The sequence below is a fragment of the Prosopis cineraria genome, unplaced genomic scaffold, assembly GCF_029017545.1.
Source record: "Prosopis cineraria cultivar Desert tree isolate PC_DT_omini unplaced genomic scaffold, ASM2901754v1 PC10, whole genome shotgun sequence".
NCBI lineage: Eukaryota > Viridiplantae > Streptophyta > Magnoliopsida > Fabales > Fabaceae > Prosopis > Prosopis cineraria.
In genome coordinates, this window is record NW_026555341.1 from 31,899,689 (window position 1) to 31,927,223 (window position 27,535).

General features: G+C 29.3%; 2 protein-coding genes and 1 non-coding gene across 3 annotated transcripts; all 3 read right to left on the bottom strand.

Annotated features, from left to right (window-relative positions):
- Nucleotides 1-4,295: 4,295 nt before the first annotated feature.
- On the bottom strand, nucleotides 4,296-7,622 carry LOC129321774 (cytochrome P450 CYP736A12-like). Its single transcript, XM_054967671.1, has 2 exons — nucleotides 6,889-7,622; nucleotides 4,296-5,266 (listed from the first exon to the last, which is right to left on the bottom strand). Exons 1-2 carry the CDS (start codon nucleotides 7,369-7,371, stop codon nucleotides 4,415-4,417), a joined length of 1,335 nt encoding a protein of 444 aa, XP_054823646.1. The 5' UTR covers nucleotides 7,372-7,622; the 3' UTR covers nucleotides 4,296-4,414.
- A 6,761-nt stretch (nucleotides 7,623-14,383) lies between these two features.
- On the bottom strand, nucleotides 14,384-14,455 carry TRNAH-GUG (transfer RNA histidin (anticodon GUG)). The gene has a single exon. It is a non-coding gene; the product is annotated as a tRNA-His (tRNA).
- A 1,980-nt stretch (nucleotides 14,456-16,435) lies between these two features.
- Nucleotides 16,436-17,914, bottom strand: LOC129322856 (S-adenosylmethionine decarboxylase proenzyme). The gene has a single exon (XM_054969289.1). The coding sequence runs from the start codon at nucleotides 17,761-17,763 to the stop codon at nucleotides 16,696-16,698; it is 1,068 nt and encodes a 355-aa protein (XP_054825264.1). The 5' UTR covers nucleotides 17,764-17,914; the 3' UTR covers nucleotides 16,436-16,695.
- Nucleotides 17,915-27,535: the final 9,621 nt, after the last annotated feature.

Genomic DNA, 27,535 nt, shown 5'->3' on the forward strand with positions numbered 1-27,535 from the left:
TACTTTGCCATTGCTCGAGTTTTGTAATTAGTGTACTTACTGTCACCACTTCGCACGATGATGCATATCCTCGATGATTTAATGACGCGAATAATTATTTATTTTAGTGTAACGTTCTCACTCCACTAAATAAAATTATTTAAATAAAACACGTGATAATTAGAGACTTAACTCAACCAGTTAATTACCAAGGTTTAATTTTAAAAATAAAAGATCTCAAGTTTTCTAAATAGAAACCAGTCAAAATCAATCAAAATCTTTCACATCAGAGTAAAAATAAGTTTCGGAAGCATATGATGCCTCAGAGGAGTGAAAGAAGTAAAAAACGATTGAAAAACAAAATATATGCTGTGATTCAGAGCCATGTGCCACGACTTGTGCACGATGCGTTGCGGCTTGTTGCTCTTTGTGCCACGCGCTGCGGCTCAGGCGCCATGCGCCGCTGTGTGTTGCACGAAATTTCACTAATTCTGTTGTCATTTGACAGCAGAATCGGGGGAACTTCCAACTCGCCTTGATTCTCCGTCCAACGTTCAAATGACGTGTTTTAGGTGTCTATGGAAAGCTTTTTACATGAACTAGTTAATGGCACAGGTTTCACTTCCAAAACAAGTCACACTAGAAAGTTGAACACCCAAACATAATTTGACCACTTTTCAATACTTTTACACAAAATGGGTGTCCAAAACCTTCAACAAGTGCCAAAAGCTTTTCCTAACACTTGGATCATGTACAATGGACCTAAGACTACTAGTACAACACATCACAAGCATCAAAACATCAATATAATAAAAATTCACTCCTCAATCCCATTTTAACAAAAACAAAGGGAGAGGTAATTTGCCATTGTATTTAACTCAAATCATTTAAAACATGCTCAAATCTTCATTTTTACACTTGTACTAGTATTTGGCCCTATAAACACACACACACACACACATATATATATCAACATACACAAAGGCTAAGGGTTTAAAATACAATTCTAACATTTTCAACAACCAAAATATTGCGAGTGAGGTAATATGCATTCTAGAATTGGCAAGCCATATACTATTACACAATTAAAGCTAAACTAGAGGCATACAGTAGGAATATGCTAATTCCTCGCCTCTTTAGTCTTCTCCCTCTTAACACTAGAGTTAGAGCCTAAAAAGTATTAAATAAGAAGGGTGAGTCTAGCCACTTAGTAACCAAGGTTAACACTACCCTATGCAGTTATATATCAATTATAAAACAAATTCATGCATAAGGAGATCAAAAATGAAAATCACACTCACATGTATCATAATTTATCATTTTTCACTATATAGCTTCTTTAACTCATGTAACTAGGTGCATTGTCACCATATTCTTAGATATGTGACATGACCCATACTCTTGCGACCTGCCACCACTTAGCACGTGTGACACGTCATATATTTACTTAGGCAATAATCTTCTAACCTTATATCTTTCTTATTTCCTCATACTGAAATCATAGGCTATAACACTGATTAGGGCTTCGTCCGTGTAATTAGACTACCCAAGCTCACCAATCGTGAGGTGTGACTCGGCCAAAAATTACAGGACTCACTCTTGGACCACAGCTTCCCCTATTCTCGAATCCCTAGAGTGTCTCATACCCTAAGCTATTCTCTTTATTGAACTGGTAGAGATAGCTAGGTTCTAGTCCCTCGACAAACTATGAGACAGTCCCTTGACAAACAGTGAGACCAGGCTATAGCCTCCGTATACCGGAGGACAGCCTATTACCATATAGATTTTCTCTACTCCCAAATCCCTAGGCGAACTCCCGCTACTAATCATGCCATAATCATTACTCACTTAAGTTTACTTTTTCGCTTTCATTTACTCACTTTTACAACAATCACATTGGGCTTACGACCTTGCGCTACCCAAGTGTGTGTTCTCATCATTTCTCAAAATTCATTTCATTACTAACACACAAATATTTCTACTCATCATCGCATTCATTTTTCAAAACATAAGCATTTTCATAGTAAAATCCTTTTGACTTTGCATTTTGCATTTCAAGCCAAAATAACATTGTGCCTAATCAAATTTTCATACACTTATTGAAAACTAATATATAGTTTTACATAAAAATCAATCTCATGCATGTAACATTCACCATTCGGATTTAACAATCAATTAATACTTAATTAACATACAACTACCTAAAGTAGAGTTTTCTCCCAGTTACCTCAAATCTTTAAGAGGTCAAATGTTTATTCCTCAATCAATTAGCTTTCAAGTTTGAATTTCCACTCTAATAGGTGATCAAAAGCTAAAACTACAATCAACTAAGTTGAATTCCATCAACATAACAAACTAAAACATTTGAACCCTCAATCTCTACTTTTAAATTGCCCAACCTTCACTTTACAAGAGGTGGAGCCTTACCATGGGGTTTAATAATTACCTTTAGCCCCTAATAGTATTAATGAGCTATTAAATCCCCATTTATAACATCACAAACTTCCAACCACCCATAATAAATGAGATTTTTGGGTATTTATGGTGTCCAACATCCTAAGACACCAAAACTCATCATACCTAGGCTTAAATACTCTAATCTACCCCCATTAACTCCATTTGAGTCAACAAATTCAGTCTCATAACCTATATAGACCGAAATTCCACTTTCACTATCAAACCCTAACCATAAACTCATAAATGTGGAAGAAAAGGGGAGATTCATGAGTATGATACCTATCTTGGGTGTTTGTAGCCTTCAAAATACTCTCAAAGTAGTCCCCAAACAAACCTTAGCAGAGTATTAGCACACCTCTCCTTTCTCTCTTTTCTTTTCTTTCTTTTTCTGTCTCATTTCGCGTAGAATAAAGTGTAGAAAATGGCCATGCACCGCGGCAGATGCACAATGCGCCGCGGCGCATAGCACAAAGGGTCCTCCCTCACTCAAAAATGGCTGTGCACCACGGCGGACAATCTACGCGCTGTGGCATGTGGCACAGCAACTTCAACTCTTCCTTATCTTCTCCTTTCGATGTCCGGGTAGCTTGCCTCAGTACCAAACCCACAACTAGGGCTAAAATATCACCAAATATGATTATTAGACCTCTCTAGCCATACACCATTTTAATTTATTTAATTATCCTAATTAAGTTTAATTAATCAAGGAATTAAAACTCAGGATGTTACATCTGGCACTAAAACTCAAATTCAAAGGAGCATGCCATTGCCATTTTCCTATATAAATAGGTGCCGAGTGTATGACAGAAAGACACTCAACACTCTGCCAAAACTTAATTACCAAGACTTGATTAGTGCAAAAACACAAACTTTAACCCTGCGTCAACCAAATTTTCTTAATGCAAGTTGCTTCACCTATGCTAGTTTGTATTTGTCTTTTTTCCTCTGTCTCCATAGAGATCCTGTTGTATTAACGCATTAGAAAGTTCTATGTGTCACTAGCCACACTCGTAATTTCTCACATTCACTTGGCACTCGTAAGAAATTGTAGTTATAAACCTTAAAAACTCACACAATCGTTTGATCCAACTTACACTTTTAAGGACAAGCCTATAAGGGGCGCAATGCTTCGATCCATTACCCAAAAACTGAGCCAACAATAACTATCTACTTATACCTTGTAAGTTCTTTGGAAATCACTATAGAACTACAATTGCATCAATAGTAATTTGTGCACCTTAAAGAGAGAACAAAAAGACTATCTACCAAAAGATTGAAGAAAAACTTAAATCATAAGAAACCAAATAATTCCATAAATAAAATGAAATCAAAACCAAAGCAAAAAATCAAAGGATGCAAAAGCATGAAAAACAAAATTCCAACAATAAAAGTTGCTAAAAATTTTCGAAACGAAAAACTTATCATAACTACTGAATCATGTAGGTTTTTTTAATTAAAAAAATATAACCCTTGATGTACAGTGAATAATGTACAATAAAATGTACAATGTGTTTTTAGAAATTACAATGAATGATGTACAATGTTCCAATAAAAATTAGAAATTAACCCTTGATAAAGTACTTTCATACAAGTATGCTTATGTTATGGGCCATAATAACAGAAAACCCAACAATAATATTGTACTCATTCCTCGAAAATTTGATACGAATAAGAAAATTATGAGATCCGGTTAGTGAACTTAATTTAATAAGTGTTCTACGTTATATGATAACAACCATTTAGTTTAGTCAAATGGCAATCAAAGATTTTATGATCACATAATACTCATAAAATATCAAATAATTATACTTGAGACATTTATTGAGTGAGTGAACATATCACCGAATCCAAATCAAAAATTGATCTATATATATATATATATATATATGCTTCAGGGGTTTTACATGGAACAATACACTTATAAGCACCTTAAAAATTAAACTGATATGAAATTAACAATAATCACGACATGAATTACCTAATTATACAAACGATAAGTTGGAACAGCTAGCAAGTGCTTGACTCTTGGAACTGAGAGGCCAAACTTTTCATTCATGTCCAGGTCATTAGGAGACATGCCACCAGGAAGCTTCCAACTAAAGCAATGCACTAATTGAGCTATAACATATTTAACTGTAGTCATACCCAGATTCATCCCAGGACAACCTCTGCGACCTGACCCAAATGGCAATAATTCAAAATCATGCCCTCGAATGTCTATATTACTATCAATGAACCTTTCTGGATAGAACATATCAGCATTGTCTGACCATACCTTAGGATCTCGACCTATGGCCCACACGTTCACCATTATTCTTGATTTCTTTCTTATATAGTATCCATTAATTGAGACATCATCCATACTCTCTCGAGGAATAAGAAGAGGAGCAACTGGATGTAGTCTAAGAGTCTCCTTGATTATCAGATCTAAGTAAGTTAGCTTTGTTAAATCAGACTCTTGCACAGTTCTGTTCATTCCTACAATGTTTTGGAGTTCATGTTGGAGATTCTTCATCACTCTTGGATTCTTCAAGAGTTCGGATAAAGACCATTCGACTAAAACCGCGGAAGTGTCTGTTGCTGCAGCGATCATGTCCAATACAATAGCCTTGAGGCTAGCTCTGTCAAGGACATCTTCATGGTTTTGGTCCTCCTGATGCAGATCCATAGGTTGATGCAACAATGAAAGCATTATGTGTATGAAGTCATGATGGTGGTGGTGGTGGTCCTCATTTTGTTCTCCACCAGAAGCTTGTTCATGCTCTGTGACTATCTCTTCCACTGCGTCGAGAAGTGCTTTCTTGTTTCTCTTCAACTTTCGTGTCAAACCCTGGCAAGAGAAGTTAAATACATGTTGTTTCGAGTTCATATATACAGTCATTAGTTAAATAATTTAACTAATTTACATAGATTTTAAGAAATAGTTAAGTTTGTTATTAAACATATAATATTTTAAAAATGAAAAGTTGTTAATTACATGTCGTTTCTAGTTCATGATAAAATTACAAAAAATGAAAAGTCTACACATGAATGGAAGAAGAAGAAATAAAAGTCAGTTATAATATACTTCATGAAATTCTAAATATAGGAGTTAGTTAACTAATTCACAAATATAAAAACAAAATAGACAAGTTTCTATTTAAGAAAATCAAAGAAAGAAAATCAGTTAAGTTGGTTTTTTAATTTGTTATGGTGTGTAAAAATTTTGGCATCGTTTTTTCTTTTTAATAGCCCTCTCAAAGAAATAGAATAAAAAAAATTAAGAGTATCATCTTAATTACAGATATATCCCTTCTATTTTTGAAACATATGAAAACCTCTCCTAATATGAGGAGTTACAAAATATAAACATCCCCTCTATTTTTAAAACCTTATTTCCATCCATCTAAACGTTAGTTGAAAATTAAGTTATATATATTTGACCAAAATACCCTATCTTTAAATATAAATATTATCTAAAAATCATTTAAGTTGCTCAAACAAATTAATGCATATATTTTTTTTTAGTTTTTTATTATATTTCAAATTTTTTAGATTCTTATATGTGGTTATTTAGTAATTTTTAAAAAACTTCAGTACATAAATTGGCAAAAATAATATTCAAACACACAGTTAAAAAAATTAATGAAATAAGAATTTAACAAAAGAGAGTATTCAATATAATTTATGTTTATTTTTCTTTAAGTGTCATTAATTTTAACATAAAATTTTGAAATTCTTTATTTAAATTTTAACATAATTATTTAAACTTTTTTAAATTGGAAGAGAGAATAAACAAATAAATCATAAGGGTAAATTAACAATTTTAACATAATTTCAAATAAAAAATATTTTACAATCTTTAATGGAAATAGAGGTATCTGTAATTTTAGCTAAACAGAAGGCAGATCACTGCATTTTACTCAAAAATTAATTCAATCTAGTATTTTGAAGAGAAGAAATTGTATATTTATCTTTTTAATATTCTACCTACTAATTGTATAAGCCTTATGGCTTTTGACATTACCTGATTTTAGTCTTTGCATAATATTACTGTAGCCTTGTATTAAAAAAAATTGTATATTAAATTGGCCGGATAGTTTGGAAAAATTAATGAATGAGAAATTGAATTCTTACAATTAAATAGGATCAAAACAGCATATTTCTTTTGATAAGTTAAAACACATTTTAGAGATGTGTTGGGAAAAAAAAAACTTATTTTGATAAGCTCTATTTTAAATAGGATCGACATTAAAAAAAAGATAAAATAAATAGATTTCTCTTTAAAAAATTCATGATTAGCTTAATATTAATTTACCCAACAATTCAAAATGTTAATTAAACTTAACGAAAAGTCACTTTTAAATTAAATTTTAAACAAACTGACTTTTGTATAAATAAAATCAAAACAAATTTTGCAAATAGCTCTTACATTTGGCAACAAAAAGCAAAAGTAGAAGACAAACAGCGTACCTGGGGATCGAACACACCAAGCCAGGGGATATAATCGGCAATATTAAATTCTCCCACCAACCCTAAACCCTCCCTAATCAACCCTTTTAAGTTAAACCTATTGTCCTTGGTACGTCCCAGAACCATCTTAAACACTATGTTCTCTATAAGTTCCCCAGCCACATCACTAAGGTCCACGACCTCACGCGCCGCCGCGGCTCTCTGGACCAACTTCACCGTCGCTCCAACCTCTTCCGTCCTCAAAGGAGCAAACATCTCCACTCTCGACGCGCTTAGAAGGTGTATGGTACACAGCTTCCTCACATACCTCCAGTACGGACCGTACTGGGCAAACGCCAGTCCCTTGACTCCGGTGGAAAAAGGATCCGACCCTTGTATGTTGGGTCGGGTTGCGAAAACGGTGTCGTGAGTCTTGAGGAACAGCTCGGCAGCTTCCGGGGACGAAACGACAATCGCTGGAACTTGTCCCAGCTTCAACGACATGATGGGCCGTATTTTTGGGCTAAAGATTGAAGGCTTCGGTGAGGACGTTCACCCAAATTGTGGAGGTTTCCGATGATCGGAGGGGACGGAGGACCTGGTGGTTGTCGTTTCTGATCATCTTTTTGTCGTTTTGGGAAGAGGAAGGTTGTGGATAGAACAAATATGAAGGTAAGCAAAACGTAGATGACTGGAATCGCTAATGCTGAAGGAAACATTGGTTACGTTGCGTCGTTTAATTTGCTGTGCAGACGAAACAGATGAGCGGCAAATTAAATTTATAAGCATTTCACCGTAAAGGAAAACAAATATAGTGTTGTTATCACAAACAAACAAACAAACAAACCAAAAAAACATTAATTGGATCCATTGAACCTGAAGGGAACATTATAGTAGTTGTTCTTCATTATAAAAGAATACGCAACCTGGATTTTTTTTCTTGTGAAGTTTTTCTAAATTTTGAATGAAAAATTTTATTAATCTAAAATTAGGATATTTTGCAAGAAGTTAATAGTATTAAATTTTTTTTGCTCACAAATGTCTTTATTAATTTTATAGTATAGAAATATTACTCCATATAAAAAAGGTAATTAAATTTAATTAAGATAAATTAATTCTAATTGGAGGATAATTTTTGAAAAGTAGTGATAAATTTTAATAATGCAATTATTTTTAACTATTATTCATCATTTTTGTCATATGTAATAACAAATAAACGTGTTCTCCAAGGTAGGGGCGGAAGATTGACGGGGTAAAACCGACCAAATCATCACTGATGAGATGTCTATGGTCTTTAACCATTCCTTAGTTGCTTGCAATCCAGCAGTGATAGTAATATTTAGACAAAATGATAAATAAGAATTTTTTAGATGGCATTGATGATAACTGTAGTTTTTTTTTTTTTTACATGTATGGTAATTAAAAACTTTGAATTATTGAACTGATATGAATAAATCATGGTCCTTATTTACAAATAAAAAAATAATTTTACAAAATTTATCCTTATCATCAAATGAACAACTTAATAAATCGAAGGCTACTTATGAATTCAAGGAACGCTACTTTTGTGGAAACAAGGAAAATCATTTTTAAAAATAGAAAAATAATTATGAATGGATAGATGGTTTAATGACTTTATGCATTGTTACTTGTAAATTTTAGAATGGTCATTATGAATAAAGGAAAGTCTATTATGAATAGATATAAATAATCTTGTGGTCACTTATAAATTTAAAGAGAGCTATTTTGTGAATTTAAGGAAGATTCCTTGTGAATCAATAATAAAAGTCATGAATAAATAATCTCGTGGTCACTTATAAGTTACGCATCGCCACTTGTGAATTTCATTATAGAAACTTAATTATAGGAATTTACATGTGAATTTATGGAAAGTAAATTCTGGATAAAGATATAGTCATATGAATTTAAGCATTACAATTTATGATTAAGGATGGTTAGTTGTGAATTTAAGAAAAAATTATTTGTAAATTTATGAAAAGTCAATTGTAAATAAATATTAGATTGATATTCGCTTAGGAATATAAATGTATAGTCACTTATAAATTTAATAAAAATCACTTACAAATTTATATATATATATATATATATATTGTCAATTGCACATATACAATTTAGAGACTCTCCTATTTCTAAACATAATTCACTACTAACTTTCTATAAATTCACAAGTAACTTTTTTTCTATAAATCTTGTAAGTGATAATATATAAATTTATGAGATTAATTATTCATTTACAATTGACTTTTCATTTATTCACAAATGACTTTCTTTAAATTTACAAACGATTTTTCTCAAATTTAAGAAAAACCTTCGATTGGCTAAAGTTAATTCGGTGATCAGGGCAATTTTGTAAAATCAATTTTTTTTAATTGCAAATAAGGATAATTGTCCTTCCTTTTTTTTTCAATAATTTGAGACCTTCGATTGTGATTAATAACATCTTCAAAAGGTCTTTTTCTATCACTTTCCTTGATATTTATGGGAGAAAGTGAGCTTGGATTTATTGCTCGTTTTGCATGTGCTAGTAAACAATTCAATTTTGATTTTGCTTCTACTTTATATTCTATAATTTTATATTCAATGCAAAAGAATTCCTCTCCTGCATTCTCCACCTGAATCCCTTCTAAACACCAAACACCTTCAACTTCCCCCCTTTAGCAACCCTAGCTTTAGATTACCAGTTTTTTATTTTGTAGTATTAATGAACTTTTAAGTGTAATTTGGGAGTCATCGTCATATCATAAAGATAATTTCATTCATTTTTTAAATTTTTAATGAATTGAGCTAATGGATAGTTTTATGAAATATTAGTAAAATGGAGAGAAATTTCAAATACTTGGGATTCATAATTAAACGACCGATAATTTGGCCAAGCCTAATTTGCATGTCCCAATAAGTTTAAAAAATCTAAGTCCTACTTTTGGTTGTGCAAAAGAGATTAATTCTTTAATTTGTTGCGCAGAATAGTCCTATTGTGTCAATCCTCATCACCATGAATCCTTTTTTTCCTCTTGCTTTGATCATAATGTGCATAATTTCCTATCCCACTATTATACTATCTTGAATATATCTTCCTGAAATAAAACTAGCTTGAAATGTAGAGATTAAATCATCCATCAATGCCTTCAATCTTCTCATTCGTAACTATCTTGGTGATACACTTGTAGTGAACATGTACAAAGGATTATGGGTCTCAAATGAGAAACAAACTCTACTTTCTCTATTTTGGGATAAGAGAAATCAAAGTTTTGTTTGCCTCTATTGTAGAAATTTTCCCTTCAAACGCGCTTCTAACATAATTGCAAAGAGAACGACCTACTATCTCCCAATTGGCTTGAAAAAAGATTCGAGAGAAACCATCAAAGCCTGATGCTTTATAAGGTCTCAGAAAAAATAGTAGTCTTAACTTGCTTATCCATTAGTGTAGCAGCAATGCCATTCATCAAATTGTTATTAGCTATTGGGAAAGATGCTAAAGCATGTAAACAAACTTGACTCTCTTCATCCTCTTCTTCTTTGTAAAGCTGTTCAAAAACTTTAAAACTAAATAATGTAATTCCCTATCACCTCAACCCACAAATGAGCATCATTCTTTAATGTTCTTCTTATTGTTGATTTCATATGGTAATAGTGAGTGTTCTTATCAACTTTATTGATCCAATCAATTCTTGCCTTTTGAAACCATGTCAGCTCCTCTTGTTTAAGAATTTCATCAAGCTCTTTGTGTAGATCAGGTTCTAAATTTTTCAAGAACTTAAAAGAGGGATATGCCTCTGCTTTTTGAATGCCATTTAACTAAGCCATAACATGCCTCTTCTTCTTCTCAACAAAACCAAATACATCTCGATTCCATATCAGGATATCATTTTTAAGATTACTTAGATCAACACAAAAAGCGTCTGATGCATTCCAATTTTCCATTAAAAAAACTCTTGAAATTATCATGATTCAGCCACATTGCCTGAAAGCGAAAAGTTTTCACACTAGCATTAATATTCAAACTTCTCTGCAATTGTAAATAGATAGGGTTATGATAAAAGAAACTAGATCTAGGAAGTACCTTCACTTCACAATTAGGGAATGTCGTGATAAAGATATTAATTATTCTCCAAAGCACGATCTACCCACTCGTGTAATCTAGAAAAATCTACAAATTGAGGTCCTTTCTAGGTGAACCTCAGGCCCAAAGAACCTAAATCAGTTAATCTGTATTCATCCATTTTCTCCTTGAACCAACGATGTGTGGTAGAATTCGTTCCCATGCCACCTATTCTTTCAATTGGGGAGGATAAATATCATTGAAGTCACCAAATATAACCCATGGTTCATTGATATTATTAGCAAAATCAAGAATCTTTTGCCATAATATCTCTCTGAAATTATCATGATATGGCAACACATAAACAGCAGTAGCGACAAATGACATTCATCCCTCCAATACACACCGAAAGTGAATAAATTGGCAATTATCTTACTAATACCTAGCTATTATTCAGCACGATGGAGAAATTAAGGGATATTGCACATAGAATACAAGCTGGGTGATTTAATTGGAGAAAGGCTAAAGGAATTATTTGTGATCGTAAAGTACCTAATAAATTTAAACAGAAGTTTTATCGAACTGCTATAAAACAAGCTATGTTATATGGTAGTGAATGTTGGACTTTAATGGGACAATAAGAGCATAAAATTAAAATAGCAAGTATGAGAATATTGAGATGAATGTGTGAATATATACGTAAAGCTAAAATTCAAAATGAGCACATACATGAAAAATTGGGCATAGCACCTATTGAAGAAAAAATAGTAAAAAATCATTTCAGATTGTTTGGACATATACAAACAAGACTGTGGGAGACATCAATGAGAAGAATGGAACAAATAACTTTGAACCTTATTAAAGAGGCAAATGAAGGCCAAAGAGAACACTGTTGGAAGTTATTAACTGAGATCTCTTAGTTAACAACATTTCTAAAAACTTAATATATGGTATATCACAATGGCATCATACAATTCGTATAGCCGACCTCATCTAGTGAAATAAGGCTACCAATGGCATAATGTTTTGTTGCTTTGTGTCTTCTGTTGGGCCCAATTTTTTTTCTTGGGCCTTTTATTTGTATGGGACTAATATTACATTGGCTAAATTGTCTTTTCTTAAAAAAAAAATAGTAGCATGTATAACATGCCAACCAAAGATTTCTTCTAAAATAAAGTACGTTGGTAATTGTAATTGAAAAATAAATTTTAATTTGAATGGAAGGTGTTAAGTTGATATATTTTCTTTTAACTCCTCCATATTTGCTTTATGTTAAAAGGATGGAATCAGTGAAAATTTCTGAGATTCTTAAAATTGTAATTTCTTTCCGTTACTTAAATCTTCTGCACCTTGTTTGTTTTTCGTTTGTGCGTTTGTTCTGCCATCATGTGGTGTGGGTTATTCCATTTGAGGTAGAACCAATATATGTGTGGGCTTGGCCCATGTGAACCCTATCCTTATGAGCTAGGCTCACATGGCTGAGGCATTAAAACTCAATTGCTTTAAAATTTTTAATTTTAAATTTAATATTTTTTTATTAGGTTTAGAGCTAGGCCGGAACCCATTTTATTTATTTTTATTTTTAAAATTTAATTTTTATATTATAATATTACATATTCATTCTTTAAATTGTATATTACAATTTTCAAAAATTAAAATGAGTGATGCAAGTTCTTATTTTAAAGTATACACATTCTAAAGTCTAAATTTAATCCAAAAATTTAAAATATCTTATTTTAAAGGTAAAAATAAATAGGGCTTGAATAATAAAACGATCTCAAACTGATTTTTCGATTATTTAAACAGGTTGGGCTTAAAAGTCCTTTTGTATAAAATATTTTAATTTTTAAAGTCCAAGCCTTGAGAAACAAGTTTAAAAGGGAAACCTGATAATCTTGTTCTATATTTTCAACTCTAATTTTAGGAAAGGCGGAATAGTAATTTGCTTTTTCTTGCAAATATGTTAGCATCCAAGCACTCCTCAAATATTTTTTGAAAATAGCCCTTCAATTATTGCTCTTTAAAATCTAAACTCTTTTATCTAATCCATAGATTCGAAATTCTGCCTTAAATTTTGATATAATTTTTCCTGATAAATAAAAAGTATATTGTGACAAGGCCTCATGGGTTTTGATTAAAAATATGAGCATATATAACTTACCAATTTTTTTATCAATTTTTTTCTTTTTACCATAACGATGAAAAAGGAACAAGTTTTATTTAGATTGTTTGGATTAATTTGAAAAGTTTTGATTCGAGTTCTTTCATTTTTAATATTTTTCATATATATTTTTATTCATTTGATGAAAATTTAAACATCAAGAAGTTATTAAATTTTAGAGAAAATGACATATAATTTCTGTACAATAAAATTAATTATTTATAAATCTCAACCACTTGTAAATACTGAAGTTTGACATGCAAATATTGAAGTTTGATTTGTAAATAAGCTAAAAATAATAATTAATTTTCTTATTTGAAACTTGATTGTATTTTTCCTAAATTTTATGCTTTTTTAATTCACAGAAAATGACAACCAATGGACCTCCTAGTGACTTAATAACATCTAAGGACCTAGGTCCTTGAGTGTCATAGAATAAAAAACAATATTTCCTTCATGCCCTCAACACTTGGGACTTTATGATCTCTCTAAGCTCTCAAGTAAAATATGATTGTTTCATGTCAAAAAAAAAAAACAGGTAAAATATGATTGTCCACTATATATGTGAATTTCCAAAGCTCACTTTGTGATTTATTTTCCTTTCTTTTCATTTCTTGTGTGTGTGATAGCGTGTGTGTGTACATGATACTTTTTGTGTGTGTATCAATGGTGTCATATTCTTGTGATGGACAAAGACATAATATAATAAAACTTGAAGATGTTTCTTTTCTAGGATCTCTTGTTTCTGTGGTGAAAATATATGGAGCATTCATATTCTATAGACATAATAATTGAGACTCTTATCATTTAAGTAAATAGTTGAATATTAAAATTCTAACCCTCATATATGCAATAATTTTATTGAGAGATATTTATATATTACCCTCAATACCTCAGAAGAGATATTCTCTGTAGTGAGCCTATTCCTTATTCTTACAAATAAGTCTTAAACAGTCATATGTTAGATGTGATACATCCTAAATCATATTTAGGTAATAATGGATACAGGTAAAAATTATAAGTTTTTTTTGACAGGATTATTTTAAATTAAGTGTGGAGGGATTTCTTCATGAGTAAATGACAGAAAATGACATTTAGAGACACACAAGATAAATTATATATTGATATTTAAATGTTTCAAAAATTAAAATCCTTCTATATAATTAAATTAATACATTGAATTATTTTTTTGTCGTTATAAATTCATTTAAAATTATGATATTATCCTGCACTTGTTTGATTAAATCAATTACATTTTGCCGCGTTTAAATTTAAAAAGAAAATACGACGGAGCATGTGGCTGCTGGGATTCGAGCCCAGGTCTCCACGGCCACAACGTGGAATTCTCACCACTAAACTACAGCCACTTTGATGTTGAGTTTGTGAAAATTATTAATAAAGACGAACAACCAAACAAAGGCCGCAATTGTTTTAATAAATTCCTATTTGAATTTTAGATTTAAAATTTTATATTTTAAATCTCAAATTTAAAATTTATATATTAAAAATTATTTGTCTTGATGGTTTAAAAGATTTTAATGAAGAAAAGAATAAATTGAGTTTCAAAACAAAATTAAAAATGATGAGTTTTTTTTTAAATCGATAAGATATATAAAAAAAAAATAAAATTTTTAAAATAATTAAAATTTTAAATGACTAGGATATAGAAAAATTTAAAATTACAAAAAATTATAAATTAAAATGAATTTAAATTTGAATCAAATCTAAATTTCTTTGTGTAACCAAATAAGAGATTGGGTTCAAATCTAAATTCTCATTAATCCAAACACAAAATTAAATTATTAATTCATTACAATTACTTTAATATTCCACCCTATATGAAAAAAAAGTATGGAAAAATAGTAATCAAGGACTACTGACCAAAATTCATATCGATCAAGAATTAATTGTCATCAAAACTCGAATAAATGCTTATATGAGTGTAAGGAATATAAAATAGTCATATTTATATATCTAATTTAGAGAATATGAAAATATGAAGCCATTTTCTTTTTTTTTTTTTTGATAAACTAAATTTAATTCATTTCTTGCAACCTACAATTATATGGCAATTGGCAAGGGATGGTACCAAGTACCGATTCAATAAAATTGACAAAAAACCTGTTTGTATAAGCATAAAGAAAGGACTTTTAGATATTTAAATATTTTATGAAAATTAATTTATTTTATAGAAAATTTGTGAAAAAACAAAAATCATTTGGCATTGATTATGAAATACAAAATAGTTTTTTGTCCAAAAAGTAGTTTATGATTCAGTTACTTTATAATATTTATGTGTATCGATGCTCATAAAAACGATTTATTATTGAATGATTTTCAAATTTTTCATTATCCTCAGAATTTGTGTATTTTTATTAAAGAAAAAATTAATCATTTAATTCATATATTTTTAACTTGATTATAATTTAATTTCTAAACTTTAATTTAGTATAATTTAATTCATATAATTTGACTTAATTGAGACTCAATCATTAAACTTTAACACATTGCAACCTCGCCCTTATAGTTTTAAACATTTAATACTAAAAGAATTAATTTTCCTTTTTATTAATGTCATCTTTCATGCATTTAATTACTTAGAAAGCTGCTTAAAGTAACTTCATACAATTAAGATCTATTTATCTCAAATAAATGATTAAATTTTATTGAAGTGAATTTTTAAAAAATGATTTATTCATCAGGAAAAACTAAAACAAATTTCCCTTCGTCCAAAAAAAAATCCTTCATGGAATTGACGTGGCAAACCGTTAAATTTGTGGGCTAACATTATCTCCAGTTTTTATAATATCGAACACAATGATCTTGGGCGCAGCCTTTAAAAAGATTAGAATAGACTGAACCTTTTTTTCTTCAGTTGTCGAATAGACTTCTGGCCCCAAAAAAAAATTGTTCAATAGACTAGGTGCGTTTGATTGAATGGAATGAAACGAATTAAAAAAATATAAATAAAAATTAAAATAATTAAAATGTGAAGGAAGATAAGTGAATTATATTCATAAAAAAAAGATAATTTAATTTAAGAGTTAGAAGTGGTAATTCATGAAGTGTTTAAAAGATGTTGATTTTTTTTTTTGGGACTCAAATGATTATTTTCACAATTATGATATATAATATTAAGTTTGATCATATTTACTGAAAAGGACGATTTAGTTCATTATCCATTCCATTTAAAAATTTGTTAACAACCAAACAAGACTAAATAAATAGTACAACTTCCCATTTCTTATTGCTTATTAAAATACATAGTAATAATTTATATATTAATAGCGGAGGAAGGAGGATAAACTAAAATCCGAGAACAGCATGCCACTATAATAGACAGAAAATAAATAAAAACATGCATTTCATAAAGCCATAATAAGGTCCCGCATCACAAATACAATTCACTGCCGATACAACCGCAAAGCCTAACAGGCAGGCTTTACTTTCATCGAAACGACAGGCAATAATACCAAGAAAAGCAGGTCAACTAGAAATACCAGATCCAGCCTAACCGGCTAGCTTTATTTTCGGCAACACGACAAACCATGAAATCACGAGAGGTCACACGCATCAGAGACGACAATTTAAAAGCAACAAACTAAAACTACTCTTCTTCAACTTCGTCTTTCCAGCATTTCAGAGTCGATCTAGGTGAGCCACATTCAGCAGTCTTGACGAACTTTTGGTAGACAACAGAACCACCCATTCCAAGCTCCTCAAGGCTCCCCTCTTTGCGACTGTAGCCCTTCAAATCCAGTAAACAGCACTGCTCGAATGTCTTTCTCGCAACGTCCACATGCACAGCTACTGAAAATTCTTCCGGTTCAAAGCATGACAGCACCCTCAAGACCAGTTGTTTCAGATTCAAGGCCTTCAGATCATATCCTGCTGTTTCAAAGCTAGCATAGCTGAATCCATCTTCTGGCGTAACATGAATGGTAGAAACAGCAGCACCCTCGACTGAGTTCATTGAATAACCACACGGATCAAACTCAAAGTCACATATTTGGGATTCTGGAAGGATCTTTCTGATTCCAGATTTCAAAGTCATGTGGGCTGCAGAGTCAGCTTGATCTTTGTAGAAAACAGAAGCCTTGTCTCTATCCAAACCAGTCATGCACATCTCGAGGGTGTAAACAGAGTCACATGCGCTCACTGAATTAGCAGAAGCAGAGTATACATGCCACTTCTGTGGGCTGTCCACGCCACCCATAATATAAGCCACGCTTCCCAATCCAAGCTTCCCAAAGTGGCTATCCAGGACTGTTACTTCCTCGGAGAAGTGACGATGTGGAAAGGACTGAGCCCCAGGGAAAATGAAGCTTCCACGAGTGTACCTCACAGATCTAACAGCAAGGGTAAGGAGCTCAGCCATCTTCAGTATGGGTGGGATTGAAAGGAGTAACTTGGTCGTCCCACAGGTTTTGATGATAATCTTGTATGGATAGACAAAAAGGCTAGACTCAGAAAGAACATAGGAGTCAACCTCGTCGTTTGACAGTGATGAAACAATGGTGCACTCTGCTGGTGCTAAAATCTCATCCAACTGGGACTTTGTAAGAGATCTCAGACCCTTTCCTTCTGGGTCAGAAAAGATTCCAGGCTGAAAGAAGGATATTTCCAGCCTCTTCTCATAACCTTCGAAACCAATTGCAGAAACAGGCACAGCCATTTTGCCTCAGAAAACGAACACAGTAGAACCAAACCACAGGTGTGAAGAGAGCACGATCGCAAAAAGGGGGATTGGAAAGACGTTGATTGAAGTAGAGCAGTAAATAAACCTAAGATAAACAGAAAAAACCTAAAAAATAACGGATCAAAAGCCGGGGATATCAGGATGGCTTGCGAGCGCACTGCAAAAGAGCATAAAATGGGTATTAGCATTGTTCATTGTTCAATGAATCAAATAATACAAAAATCCAAATCCCACATGGTATATGTGATATACAACTTACGTTGGAGTAAGCAGCAGATCTGAACTTCTTGATTCCACCGTTGGGTCGAACGTCTTCAATGCTGTAGCCAAGGGGAGCTTCGTAGAACAATGATTTACTACTACTACTACTACTAGACTTCTTTTTCCCACCCTTGGACTCCATTAGATCATGCAGGTCTGCTTCAACAAACAGATTACAGATATTTCAGCAAATCAAAAAAAACTAGATGGGAAAGAAATAGTATAGCCAAGAGAATCACATGAAAAATTGGAAAAATCACATATCGATATCATCTAAAGGGCATAAGCCAGATGCAAGGGAAGGCATTACAACAAATTAATGGACTTCTATTCACAACTGAAACTAACGAACCATGAACGGATCCGAATTGTTCAATTGGACAAAAGTAGACAAATAGGTCAAAAAATACAGATCCATATACAAGCAGAGAGTTCCGAGCAGAACCACATAAAAAGGATATATACATCAAAATATTTAAACAAGTCATTCTTGAAAAACGAACCAAGAACAAAAGGCTCAAAATATAGACAGATCACCCTAAAACAACGCAGTCTAAGTAACAGCAAAATCAAATATAATAGGGAAAACCCAACGAAATTTGAAATAATAAAAAAGAATTAAAAAAACATTGAACGATAATGTTCTTTAATATAAAATCTAAGCAATACCATTACTATTAACATAAACAATAGAAAAGAAAACGTAACGCGCAGCAACCAAAAGAACGCACCTGAATTGATAAAAGTAGAGAATTGTTAATCGATCCCTATGTGAGAACCTTCAGCCTCGTCAAGAATCGTATGATATCAGAAATCAGATCGAACCCTTCAGGCAAAGAAAAATAGATCGAAATCAGAAACAGGAAAGACCAGAACAAATCGAGAAAAGAAAGAAGAAATTCAACGAATGCTTACAGATGTAAAATTGTAAGACTACGGAAGGATTTGAAACCAGAGATCAAAAACCCTAGAGATCGGTGGAATAAGATGAACAAACGAAAAGAACAACTTCGCCGAAACAGCCTGTGCCTCCTTGAGCGTTGAGATTAGCCGTATCTGTTAGGGCATCGAGGCTAAGACGTGAATTTATAGGTGACGTGAAGCGCTGGAGCCGTGTTCGCCACTCGTTTCGGCTTTCGAGAAATTTACAGTTCCTGCCCTTTGCCGTTTCCGCGAAGTTTCATTATTGTGGTGTTGGTGACTAATAAATTACCTTCGCTCCTATAATTTAGGGAGAATTAGTTCTTTTTTAAAAAAAGGAAAATTCCATTACGTGATCCGAATCTTTTTACCCTAATAAAATTTAAATTGATATTTCAGATCCGATCTCTTTTTCATCTATCTTATATCTAAACTCAAACTAACAAATCAAATCAAGTCAAATCATCAAAATAATTATAGCTATGAGTTACCCAAATTGATCTGATTTAAACATATAATTTTTTAAAAATTATAAATTATAATTATAACAAATCGGCCAAAAAAATGCCACTTTAGGGGTTTTTGAGTTTTATTTTAATTTGGGTTGATGTGAAAGAAGAATATGCCGTTTGAATGATTTTTTTATGAATAAATAAAACAAAGTTAAAAAAGATGTGACTGGTTAATTACTAATTAATTAATAATTAATTATCATCATAGCTAGTCGGCAAATGAAGAAAATTCAACAGACGGGAAAAAAGGTATTACCATGTCTTTGCCCATCCAATCCAATTGGAAAATTATATTAAAAAGTATTTAATAATTGTTTGGTATAATTAGATATACTCTAATCTTCTTCAAAATATGAAGGGTACAGATAAACCTCTATTAACTAAATTTAATCGACAAAAAATGATAAGATCAAATTTTCACCTATTTATTAAAAAGAGTGAGTGCATTTTTCTTTTTTTTTTTTTTCTTTAACTGAGTATTTATCATCACTTACCTCAAGTACTTATTTTTGGATTGCTCATAAGTATTTTTTTTATTAAAATTAATTTTATTTAAGGCATGATTAAGTATTGAAGGTGGACACTTCTCCTTACATTAAATACTTATTTGATATGCTAAATTATTTTCTTATGAATATTGAAATTGTATAAATTTTCTATTGCATTAAAATGTCCTTGAAAAGAAATTATTTTTCATAAATTAATTGAATAACAATATATATTATGAAATTTTTTCTTAATGATTTGTTATCTCATGACTTTACAATTTTCTAGATTTTGTAAAATTAATTATTTTATATTGATTGAACATATATTTAATATTGACCAAATTAAATTATTGTTATTACCATACATACAGTATACATAAAAAAAATGTGTGTGTGTGTATTATTACCAATGTAAATATAATTTCATTTATAAAAAAACCATCTGTTAATGATTTCTCACGTGAAAAAGGATACATATTCTGGTTTATCTATGTTTTCCTCGATATGTGGTGTGCGTATTGTGCAATGATGATCAAGGATTGAACACAATTATGAGGACCTTTTCTTTTGCACGAGTAGTCTATAATAAGTGGTGATAGAATCCACCACTTTTTTGCTACATTATAGCTATCAACATTTTAAAATTATATATATATATATATATATATAAACACTATCATGTGGAAATCATGATAACATGATTTTTTTTTTCCCCTTAGGCTTATTAAGGATTAGATTCTTTTGTGGGGGGAAAATGATTAGGCTCTTGTGGGGTTCGAGTAAGCACAAGATCTATCTCCACATGACACATACATGTCTCCCTTAGCTCTTATTTTTAAGTTACATTTTAAAAATTTTATGTAATTTTATTTATAAGTTATGGTATGATTTTTAGGTAATATTTAAAAAATATTTTTAAAATTATTTAAAAAATATAACATCATTTTTTGAATTTATTATATAGAGATTTTTTTTGAATTATAAAGTTGATGTATTTAAGACCTAAAAAAAGGACCATGTTTGAGCTACCCATTTAAGCTTATATTTTTATTATTGAAAAATGAGATATTTTAAATTAAATTTAAATTTTAAAATATATATTTCTACTTTAAAATTAGGATTCACATTGCTTCATTTAATTTTTATAAAATTATAGTTTGTATTTTATAGAATGGATATGTTATATTACAATGTAAGAATTAATTAAATTTTTAAAATAAAAATAAATAAAAAAGGAGTTTTTTGAGCTCAACCTTGGACCCAATTAATAGGGGTTAAACTTGAAGAGTTGATTAAATTCAAAAACAAATATTATAGATTATACTCCTTTTGTTAGAAAATATAAGGTATGTTTAAACGAATCTTACCCTTGAAAAAAGTAGTTAATTACTTTTTAACTAACTTTATCTTTTTAATTTACTCCTATTAAACATCTGACAATAAATATAAAATTATTATCAATAGGGGTACTCTTAAAAAAGTAATAATTACATCTTAAAATATTAAAAATATTTTATATTTTTAAATGGAGGAAGTAAATAGATAAAAAATGATGTTCATTCCAATCATTATTCTGAAAATATTATATGTTAACTTTTTTTTTCTTCTTTACTTTATTTTGAACTATCTGGAGACAGAATTTTGAGATGAATTCTTCTTTTTAAAAAAAGTGAAATGAATTTACTAAAGAAGACAGAGAAAGTCAAAGAAGGCTGCCAAAGCAGGATTGGGATCAAGGGAAAGACAAGAAAGGGGGAATCAGATTCGTAGACATTATCGTGTCACTAAAAGAACGATGAGATATAAAAAGTCCTAAGATTCTTTTTATTTTTATTTTTTTTTTCTTTTGGTCTTTTTGTCCCTTCAATGTCCACTTGTCTTCCTGCTTTTCTCTCTCCATTACCTGAAAATTTGACATCTGATGCCTCAATACACAACCCACGTGGTCCCTTCCATTTTCTTCTTTTTGATTCTGCCTGTCCCACCCTTCACGACACTCCAGCCACTCAATTAGTCAAGACAATAACAAATATTGTGAGAAAGAAGGTAATACTCCATTCTTTAAAAAATATAAAATATTTTTTATAAAATTAAATATTTAAAAATATAAAATATTTTTTATAAAATTAAATATTTAAAAATAAAATATTTTTAATTTTTTAAAATATATTTATTATTTTTTTAAAAGTACTACTATTAATAATAATTTTATATTTATTGTAGAGTATTTGATAAAAATAAATATAAAAAAATAAGATTAATTTAAAAATAGGTAACAACTTTATTAAAGTAAAATTTGATTAAAAATGCCTTATATTTTTAAACGAAAGAAGTATATATTACTATTTTTTAATAAAAATTGTTAACATAATATTTTCAATTTTGATTATAGGAATGCACAAAATTTTTGGATTGTTACCTTTAATTAAGTTTAATAATGCTCTAATCTGACCTAATAATATTGGATATTAGATGGATATGTTGAAATTAATATCTCAATATATATAATTTAAATAAGATAAGAAGTGAACATGGAGAATTCATGGCTTGTACGTTCTCATCTTCTCAATTATCTTAAGTATAAGTATACTCACAATCTATTAGATCTTTCTAGTATTCATAGAATGCAGAGACAGTAGAAAGAATAGAAAATGGTCATGTGTGTTGGTTATTATCTGACTGCATTATATAGATCATATTAGTAATCACATTAATACTTAATTAATTAGGCTTTCATTATTTTTGGCCCGGTTAGTTAAAAAATAGAAAATAATTAATAGCTACAAAATTAAAGGTTGAATCTTTGTCCATTTAGCTTATTTGTGTGGTCTATTTATCACGATCCATAAAAAATTATAAAGATCAATTTATTTTGAGTTTAATATCTAATTAATACAAATCTACAATATATCAATATTTTATAAATATTTATAAAAATTAAAAGGAACGAGATACACACGTGTGTTTATGTTATTTATAAAAAATTAAACTTAAGAACTTGTTTAAAAGGAACAATTGATGAAACACTTGTATCAACTATAATTAGTTACCCTAATAAAAGTTATTATTAAGTAATTTATGTTTTTAAAACATTTTGGTTAAAATTTTAATTTTCTAAATTTTTATATTTTTTAGTTATATTCTTGAGTGAAATAAATATAATATTTAACTTATTTAAAATATTTTTATTAATTACTTCAGTCAAATATAATAAAATAAATAAATAAATAAATATATATATATATATATATACATATAATATGTTCAATATCGTATATTTTATACCAATTGAAGCTTTTAAAAAATATTTTATATTGTAATTCATATAATTTAATTTTTTCCTCTTATCCTTAATTTGAAGTGCAGAAAAAGTTATATTGAATATAATAAAATATGAATCTCACTTATTATCACATTTTTTTTTGTCACCATATGTTAAAATACATAAATACATCAATGTCAGTGGTTCGAATTAATGCTCAGTTTCTAATGTTACATATATAAATTTATTATAAGTACTGTAAATCTACAGGGGCATTGTACCTATAATATTGCTTCCAAGAATTTGTTCTGGACCACAAGTTCTTAAATTTTTACTCCACATAAATTTAAAAAAAAAAACAGAGAAAGAAACTCTTGTAAATTTTTTGTGTGGATGAAATTTTGGTTGTTGGGCGTGTTCGCACCTAACGCTTCCAAGAATTTCTGTGGGACCACAATTTTGTATTCCAATGTTAATAATTTTTCATCTTCATAGCTTTTACTAAATAGGGTCATATATTTTTGGCTTAAGTTAGAATATTCTAAATTAAAACCTACTGTGTGTTTAACTAATTCAAGTTTTGGTTATAATCTTTCTTTTCTTTTTTGGTCTAATAAGCTGGAAATTTGGTTTATTTATTTTCTATTTCGAGAAACATCTTGATCTTGAATGATGTGAACTTTTTTAACACTTAAAATTTGGTATTTGGCCAGAGAAAAAAATTCTTAAAATTTTTTTATTTTCCAAGAAGAAAAACGAAAAAGAGGTGCACGAGTCTAGACGATTCTAGGATTTTAGTATGGAATTGGAATCGACTATTGAACAAAAAAAAAAGTAATTCATTAAAGTAATTGTACTTTAGTAAGTTGCCAAAAAAAATATGACAAAAAAATTGCCAAAAAAAAGTGGCACTATATTAAATTGTTGGGGTCTAATTAGGCGATAGTTATGTATAAAGTAAATACTATTTCCTCCCCTTTCTTATGAATTATAAGATATTTTTAAAAAAAATTTGACATTCCAAAATATAAAATACTTTAAAAAGATTAAATTTTTTATTAAATAAGTTTATTTTAATATAATTATTTTTTTCTCTATTTAATTTCTGTTTTTCTCTTTTCAATATATTAAATGAATGATATTTTTTTAACTTTATATTTTTATTTAAAAAATAATATTATTAATTGTATTTAATAAGATTTATTTATGTATGAAATTTTATTTAAAAGTATTTTATAATTTGAAACAGATGGAGTATGAGATTTGATTGGGTTTCAAATTTTAAATTTCTATTTTTTTAAAAAAAATTTTTAAAAAAGTAAATAACAAATAGTGAAAATATAAAAATAAAATACTTCCTCCGTCTCAAATTATAAGATATTTTTAAATAAAATCTCACATACCAATAAACCTCATTAAATACATTTAACAACCTTATCTTTTCAAAATAAAAATATAAATTTTTAAAAATACCCATCATTTAATATATTGAAAAGAGAAGAAACCTACATTAACTATAGAAAGAGGATGGATAATATTAAAATTAATACATTTAATGAAACCTTAATTTACACAAAGTATTTTATACTTTAGAATGAAAAAATTCTTTTAAAAATGCTCTATAATTTGAGATAGAAAGAGTAATATAAATCTAACTCATCTACTTTCTCTAGTTCTAAGTTCATATAGACATATAGACATGTGGCCTCTACCATTCATCACAATTAGATGGTAAATCCACCCAACGAAAAACATTAAGAAAAATGGACACGATACATGTAACATATTTTTCTTTTTGGGCAAAACACATGCAACATATTAACTCATCTCAAATTATCAATTCTTATTCATAATGTGTTTTATAAAGTTATTATGTATGTATGTATGTTCACGTACTCCAGACATGTTGTATTCAGTTCACGTAATGTATGTGTACATCATAGCTCTTAAATTTAAATTTTGAAAATTTTGTTGTTGAATTGCATAGCAAGATAAATGAGTCATATTCCCTCCATTAAAAAAAAAAAGATATCTTGAGTCTTTCAAATATAATTAATGAAATTTTTTAAAAATATTTTTAATTAGCGGTATAAGTAATAAAGTTTTTTTTTATAGAGACACCATATTGAATAAAGATAAAATATGAAAAAAGTGTGTAAGCTTAAGGCCAATATAATTCATTGAAAGTTTGAGACGGTTAAAAATATGCATTATAATATTTAAAAGAGATTATTACTATTTATATTATTGAAAATAATGCTACTTTTTATCATTTGTTTCATTTTGTATTGATAATGATAAACTGATGTTGATAATGTGGTCTGTGTGAGCTTTAGGTGATAGTTGGTCAATGGTGAGAGAGGCTCCGTTCAATGATGTTACTCTTGGCCGGGTTAAATGTCTACCCCATCGGTTGAATAAAGTCGATTGATTAAAATTAAAGGAAAATAATGATTAAAAATCTCATAAGATTATTAATGATAATTAAAAATTTTAAATTATTGAAATTCTGAACTATTGCCTTTACTTGAAATTAAAAATATATATAAATTTACAAAATTACCTTCACTTGAAAAAAAAACACAACTGAAATTATTATGATGTGTTAGAACTATGGTTAATTTTAATTGAAAAAAATATGATCCATACTTTGAAATGTATTGTTTATTGTATGAAAATAAATTCACTTGTAAAACTTTCAACAAGCACTTATGAATATATGGTAGTCATTTGAAAATTTACCAAAATTACTTATAAATATGAAGTCAATCACTTGTAGATTTTTAGTCTTGTCAATATATAGATAAATCACTTAAAAAATTAAGAAAAGGTATTACTAAAATTACTATCATAGATTGAGACTACTATTAATTTTAATTGAAAAAATTAAGATCCCAAGCGTTATGGGTTGGAACTGTTAAAATTACTGTTATGGGTTGAGATTATTGTTAATTTCATTTTTAAGTGTGAGTCTTAATTTTTTCAACTGAGATTAATAATAATCCTAGCCCATAATAGTAATTTTAATGTTCAAAGGTAATTTTGTAAACTCATTTATGTTTTTAATTTTAAGTAAGGACTGTGATTAATTATGGAGATGTCAATAATTCGGGGTTCCTAATTGTAATTAATGACCTTATGAGGTTCTTAATTGTCATTTTTTCTTAAAATTTATATACTATCTCTTATTTAAATATGCAAGCATTTTATGGTATTTGAGAGACAATTAAAATCAAAATTACCAATGATGATTGTGTTTAGTAGAATGGGTTAATCTCTCACAACATAGTAAACTAATATTTAAATCTTGTTAAAAGAAGTATTCATATTTAATATCCGATCATACTTCAAATAAGTAGCCTTGAATAAGAGAATATCATCAATGAAAATAAGGATACTCAAAGTCTTTTTACTTAAAGTTTTCATCAATATCAAATCTTTCATAAAATATCTTACATACTGAAACATGTAGTCTACATTCTCTCCTCATCATTTTTCTCATTTTCTTCTCCCCATCCTATCTCTATCCTTAGATAAAAATTAACTGTTAAAATTTAATATTTTATAAGACTACTATAATAAACATAAATAAGTAAATCTAAATCTAAATTGTCAAATTAAAAATAAATAAATTTGATTAAATCTCAACTGTTAAATTTATAATTAAAAGTGAGGTGTGTATGAGGAGAAGAAATGATGATTAAAACTTTTATTTTATTAGATGAAGTTAGTTATATAAATTACAGAATTCTTTTTTATTTTATTGACAACCTAATCTTTGAATATATTATTAATAAAACAATAGTTTTGTTCAGCAACTTCTCTAATGATTATGTTTAGTCTTCGTCTCTCTCTTTATACATGACTCAAAACTATATATTATACTCTCCTCACACCTACCTCTCCTATAGCCTTTGTAATGTGTCTAAATAATTTTAAATAATGTTTTTATCATTTTTTTAATAGATATCACACTTACTTTTTTTATATATGTTCATTGTGAATTTTATTTTTTATGTATATTCTCACATTCATTGTAAAATTTTTATTTATGCTATATTTATAATCATTCTTTACGTCTAAATTTATCACTAATCTAAAGTCTAAATAAAGGAGAAGATTGTGTTAGGTTTTACCGGTCAACATAAAGTCCTGTCGAATAAAAAAACAAGAAAAAATGTGGAGATGATCTGGATGACTGTATCCCTAAACTTGAGACTCATTTAAAAAAAAAATACTTACTCTATCTTAAATTATAAGATATTTTTTAAAAAAATTTTTATCTCAAAATATAAATACTTTAA